Source organism: Gossypium arboreum, chromosome 10 (genome assembly GCF_025698485.1).
Source record: "Gossypium arboreum isolate Shixiya-1 chromosome 10, ASM2569848v2, whole genome shotgun sequence".
In the NCBI taxonomy this organism is placed as follows: domain Eukaryota; kingdom Viridiplantae; phylum Streptophyta; class Magnoliopsida; order Malvales; family Malvaceae; genus Gossypium; species Gossypium arboreum.
The window spans coordinates 118,797,236-118,803,699 of NC_069079.1; the positions used below are offsets into that span (position 1 = coordinate 118,797,236).

The window sequence follows — 6,464 nt, forward strand, 5'->3', positions numbered from 1 at the left end:
AAATTTTAAAATAGTCACCGTTACCAAAAAAATATTAAAATTAATTGGTTTTGTTAACTCTTAGGTTTTTCTATAATAGGCTAAGTTTTCTTTTAAAATAAACAAATTTTCTAAAATAACCGTTTTATAAAACTCCGATCATACTAGGTCATCTCGGTGACCGATGTAATTTCTTGAATTCAGGTCTAACGTCTAGGTCGGATTGGGGAGATTAAAAAAACTCCACTAGTGGAAGTGAAATGATGTCATGTGTCTTTTTAAGGAATATTAAAAAATTAAAATAAATTAAAATAAACACGTGTCATGTACTAAACATTGTTTGTGGAATTAAAGAACTCCATTGACAGTGGACAGAATCAACCCATTTTAAATTTGATAATTAATACATTGTCATTGGAATTTTTTAGATTCCACAAATGGATTGAAAGTATCATAAGTGTCATATTATTTATGTAATTAATTTTTTTTACTAGACCCTATAATATACTTATCAAACACTGCTCGTAGAATTTAAAAACTCCAATTGATTAATAATTTTCTTTTTAAATTTTGGTATGTGATACCAATCCTCATATCATTTTAAAATTAATAGGGTGTATTATAATTTAAATATTTTAATTTATCTATTATAATTTTAAATTATCTTTATATCTTTAAAAAAAAAGCTCATGTAATATAAGATTTTAGAAGATTCACCATGCGAAAAGATTTAGTTTTATTACGCAATTTGTCTTTGTTTTGTTTTTCAAATCATTATGGGTTTTTTAATTAGTTTTATAATTAATTTAGCTTATCAATATCTACATATTTTATTAAATTGATCTTAAATATAAAATATTTTAAAAAATTCAATTTTAGAAAATTTAATAAATTCAGCCCTCAAAATTTATAAAATTATCAATTTAGTTCTAATTTAATGAATTTAATGAAATGGCCAATCTTTATTGATAGTAATTCAAAGATTATATTTAATGACTTTTTCTTAAATTTGAGGCCTTAATTATTAAAATTTTAGAATTCAAATTAAAACGATAAAACTTGTAAATATTGAGAGTTAAATTTGTTGATTATTTTACATTTTGGATTAAATTAATAGAATATATAAATATTAATGTACTAAATTTATTATTTGACTAATAAAAAACTTACATCAGCTTCTGCTTTCGAAAAGTTTAATGACTAAATTGAAAAAAATTAATAATTCATGATTAAAATAAAATGAAGGTAATAATTTAGTCACCGTTTTTATATTCTACCCTTGTTATTAGAACCACTTTGATTGCCTCCCATAATCTAGTTATAGTTTAAACCATCGGTGTATCGGTTATCAAACTAGCACCACTGCCCCGCCAATTAGCATTCTTGATACAGGAAACCAATCTACGCATTGGTATGTTGAGTAACCTTTCAGTGACAGTGTAGTGTTCTTTTTCATTTCCGCTTATGGTTGCATTTCTAAGTATTAAAGCTAATCATATGGAGTTTCTTCTTCCTCCGGTGACAGTTTTCTTGGCGAAGGACGAAAGGCGGTAAAAGGAGATCATGGATGATAAGCTTATAAAGTCTGCACACTCAGCAGTTTTCAAAGGCTCAGATTCCCTTGAAGGAATTTGTACTAGAATCGAAGGTTATGATTTCAATCAAGGTGTAAACTACTCCAGACTTCTTAAATCCATGCTTTCCTCTGGATTTCATGCTTCCAATTTTGGAGAAGCTATTCAAATTGTCAATGAGATGGTTGGTTTCCTTTCTTTTTAGTTTTTTTTTTTTCACTTGGAAATGTAATATTTATGATTATTTCTCAAAATTACATAAGCGTATTAAATCTCATAATCTATATGTTCCCAAACGTAGCATTAATGTTTTGGATGTTGGGTTGTTAGCTAAATTCATTAAAATTATTCTTGATCAATAAGTCAAATTGGAGGCTTTCTGATGAGCCTATAGCTGAGGACAGCAGTGAAGAGGAGAAGGATCCTACCTACAGAGAATCTGTGAGATCCAAGGTGTTTTTGGGGTTCACATCAAATCTTATTTCATCTGGTGTTCGAGACACTGTTCGATATCTTACCGAGCACCACATGGTCAGTTCCAAATCGGACTTTCTTTTGTGTAGAACTGGTATTTCGGGATACATATTTTATTCATAATCCTTCGTCGTGTGTTTCTGGATTGTAGGTAGATGTCATAGTTACAACAACTGGTGGCATAGAAGAAGATCTTATAAAGTGTCTTGCTCCAACATATAAGGGTGATTTTTCGCTACCTGGTGCTCAGTTACGTTCAAGAGGATTGAATCGCATTGGTAACTTGTTGGTTCCTAATGACAATTACTGCAAATTTGAGGATTGGATCATTCCAATTCTTGATCAGATGTTGAAGGAACAACTTGAAGAGGTAATTTCACGCACACGTAGATTCTGTTATGTTATACCACATGTTGCTGCACTTTTTTTTGAAGTACTTGCATCCAGCATCCATGTTCTATCCATATCTAGATATGGATATCCTCCTACCTCTTGTTTTCGATTTTACAGAATGTATTGTGGACTCCATCAAAGTTAATTGCACGTTTGGGACGAGAAATAAACAACGGAAGTTCATACCTCTACTGGGCATACAAGGCAAGTTTTATTGCCAATTTAGCCTCCATTCGTTAACTATGCCCCCATTGAAGTCGTATATGTGTAACCTATTATGAAATATTGCATTGTGAAGATATTGTTTTACTGATTGAACTACTTGCATTGGGAAGATATGATGATCTGCGCAGTTATCCATTCCTTAACTATGCTCATTTTTGTTATTTATTTGTATTTTCCAGAACAATATTCCTGTTTTCTGTCCTGGATTAACAGATGGCTCTTTAGGGGATATGTTATATTTTCATTGTTTCCGCAGCCCGGGTCTGATAATCGATGTAGTGCAAGGTAGGTGTTTCATTGCTTGTTGACTGCTCCTGCTCGAGGATTGGGGATATGCATATCTAACTTGATTACTTTTTGAGCAGATATTAGGGCCATGAATGGTGAAGCAGTCCGTGCAAGTCCTAGGAAAACAGGAATGATAATCTTAGGAGGCGGATTGCCGAAGCATCATATCTGTAATGCTAATATGATGCGTAATGGTGCCGATTATGCTGTTTACATAAATACAGCTCAAGAGTATGATGGGAGTGATTCCGGGGCTCGCCCAGACGAAGCTGTTTCATGGGGGAAAATACGAGGCTCTGCTAAAACAGTTAAGGTATGCTTTTCCATCTTCCATTGTTAGATACTCCCTTTTCAACTTCAATAAGTTCTTGACTCCTTCCATGATTATATGGAATCAGGTACATTGTGATGCAACTATTGCTTTCCCTCTGCTGGTAGCAGAAACATTTGCTTCAAAGTCCAAAAATTTGGCATAATTATTAAAATTTTATATTCATAAATCATGCGCGTGGTGAGCCCATAACCCACAGCTATGATAAGTTTGTATTGTTTCTTTTTTATGTGGCTGTGCAAATGTCTAAATGATAATATATGATGACTGTTGATTACATGTTTCTTTGTTGATTGTGTTCATATTCTTTTTTTATTTAAATGCATTTTAAATTTGAGTTTTTTTAAAATTATTGCAACAACAACCGTCCAATTAAAGCTAAGCCAATGGTTATATAAAATATTATGATAATATAACGTAAGATAATATTAAAAATCTACATATCATAATTTTTTATTATAATATTAGAAGAGGGTTCACAAGTTATTTAGTTGCATGGTGAAAACTCTAATCACTTTTCATTACTAGTATAGTAAAAATAAGATTTAATGGTGTAAACAACTTTAAACTTTTTCAAAAAAAAAAATTAAGCCTCTACATTTTTCTGCACTCAATTAGATACTTAAACTTTTAAAATGTATAAAAAGACCTCAAATTTTTTCAAATAAAGCAATTAAGCCTTTTTTTGCACTTAATTGTGTATTTAAATTGTCAAAATACATGAAAAAGCCCTTTAACTATTAATTTATAATAACAAATATTTATAATTATTTATTAAAAATTAGAAAAAATTATGAAAATTGTAAAAAGAAAATAAAAAACTGTAAGATTTTATAAAAATCATAAAAAATTATAAAATGCATAAAAGGCCCTCTAACTATTAACTTTAACTGTTGACCATTAAAGTTAACTATCCTAATTTTTTTTAGTTAAAGCCATCATGTGTAGTAACAGAGTGTGACATGTGGCGAAAAATGATAAAAATAAAATTATTAAAGTTATAGAAAAATTATAACATGATTCTTTTGATACGATAATTTTTATAATTTTTTACTTAATTTTATATTTATTTACATTTATTTATAATTTCTTATGACTTTATTAAATTTGTTATATTTCTATCGATTTCATAATTTTTACGATCTTTATAATTTTTCTATTTTTTCCTAATTTTATTATTAAAACTTAATAATTTTTAATTTTATTATTTTTGCCACATATCACATCGTGGTTGTGACACGTGATGACTTTAACTAAAAAGAATTAGAGGCAATTAATTTTAACTGTCAACTGTTAAAGTTAACGGTTAAAATGTCTTTTTAATGTATTTTGGCGGTTCAAATACCCAATTGAGTGAAAAAAAGGGTCTTAATTATTTTTATTTAAAAAGTTTAAAGATTTTTATACCCTTAAGCCTAAAAATAATACTAGAATATACTCTCTCTACGCTTAAATTAAAGTTTAATATAATATTAGTTCCAATAATATTTTTTGTAATCTTTTAATTTTTTCAGTAAATAATGTAATTCTTAATTGAATGAACTTTATGTTAAAATTGAATATTTAATCAATATAATAATTTAAACAAAAATATGAGATGAACTAAGACACAAACACATACAAAAATTAATTACAATTATATTAAATATATTAATATTTTTGTTATTAGTGTTATAATTATGATCACTTAGTTAGATTTTGTATCAATATTAAATTACACTTGTTATTTTAAATTAATTATCATTTAATTGTTGATTGAGTCTTAACTCGATTGACATGAGCATTGTTGTCAATGTAAGAGGATATGAGTTCGAGTGCCTTTGAAACACATTATCTTCTTATTTATGAGTTGAAGAGGAGTTATTACTAGTTATAGAACTTATAATGAGAATTGTTGAATATATATCACTTAATTAAATATTACAATTATATTTTAAATTGATTTTTATTCAAATTATTTTTAATAATTTAGTGTTTAAATTTTAGAAAACCAAAATTGAAGTTGTGATGTGGATAACACTTCTTTTTAATTTCTTTTGTATCTTTTAGCATATTTATGAGACTTTTCTTTTGTTTAAGTTTGATAAATTAAATTTATCTTTTATTTTTATTTAAATTTGATAAATTAAAATGATATTTTTTACTTTATTTAATTACCTAATATTTAACATATCCTTTTCTTCTTATATTTATCATTATTTCTGATTATTTTTAAAAATTTAGCCAACTGAATCTAAATAAGTTATTATTTACACGCTCCGTAAATCGAATTAAATTTTAAAGTATAATATGTATGATATATATATCATCAAAACTGAATTTCACATGAACATATCATATCATAAACAAATTTAGGTCGATTGTTATCTTGTTAAGATTCTTCATTAAAATTTTTTGTGTGACATTCTAACATTAAAAAAAATAGCCACTTGATAATCATGTCACAAAAATGACAATACAATGGATTTGAATGTAACAAAAAATTGACAATGTTAACAATTCTTTAATCTACATCAGCATTTTATTTAAAAATTGGCAATGTTAACAATTCTTTAATCTATATTATAAACGTTGAGGTACCACATTATATAAAATTCAATTATAAAATCAAAATTTAAATTTTAACATAATATAGCGATTAGAATTGAAATTTGACTATTTTATATAGTTAAAAAGTAGAGAAACCAAAATTGCAACTTAACCATTATTGTTAAAAATATAAAAGAAAATAACCAGGACTTAGGGGCTTAGGGGCTTAGGGCCTTCAGTATAGATAAAAAGTAGAGGGCTAAAATTGAAAATCAATCATTACTGTTATGAATATAAGAAAAATAGGTTAATATCTAAACAGGTACTTGAACTTAATAATTTATATCTATTTGGTATATAAAATTACTTTTGGACTTAAAACTACGTGATTGATGGCGGTTAATTTTTTATCCAATCCAATCATATCATGCCACATATATTAGTGAACCAATAATATTGTGCCATGTATATAAAAGGAAAAATGATTTAAATTAAATTCATTTAAATTCATTTTCATTTTCTATTTATTTTATTAATTAAAAATATTTTTAATTAATTAACCATACAAAATTTTTTAATTACTTTATTCTCCATTGCTTCTTTTTTCGATCCTTACTTCTTCTCCATCTTTTCTTCACATCCCCGACACCATTGCTTATGCCTGATCAACA

At 27.2% G+C, this 6,464-nt stretch overlaps 1 protein-coding gene across 1 annotated transcript; it reads left to right on the top strand.

The window, feature by feature from the left end:
• Positions 1-1,277: 1,277 nt before the first annotated feature.
• On the top strand, positions 1,278-3,543 carry LOC108489298 (deoxyhypusine synthase-like). Its single transcript, XM_017793739.2, has 8 exons — positions 1,278-1,390; positions 1,505-1,737; positions 1,917-2,084; positions 2,179-2,397; positions 2,538-2,624; positions 2,825-2,930; positions 3,011-3,246; positions 3,332-3,543. Exons 2-8 carry the CDS (start codon positions 1,543-1,545, stop codon positions 3,407-3,409), a joined length of 1,089 nt encoding a protein of 362 aa, XP_017649228.1. The 5' UTR covers positions 1,278-1,390; positions 1,505-1,542; the 3' UTR covers positions 3,410-3,543.
• Positions 3,544-6,464: the final 2,921 nt, after the last annotated feature.

Bases quoted from the DNA above. Each gene is read 5' to 3' on its own strand.
- LOC108489298 (XM_017793739.2), top strand. From the start codon at position 1,543: ATGGATGATAAGCTTATAAAGTCTGCACACTCAGCAGTTTTCAAAGGC. The intron at 1,738-1,916 runs GTTGGTTTCCTT...TTGATCAATAAG, and splicing joins TTCAAATTGTCAATGAGATG to TCAAATTGGAGGCTTTCTGA. The intron at 2,625-2,824 runs GCAAGTTTTATT...TGTATTTTCCAG, and splicing joins ACCTCTACTGGGCATACAAG to AACAATATTCCTGTTTTCTG.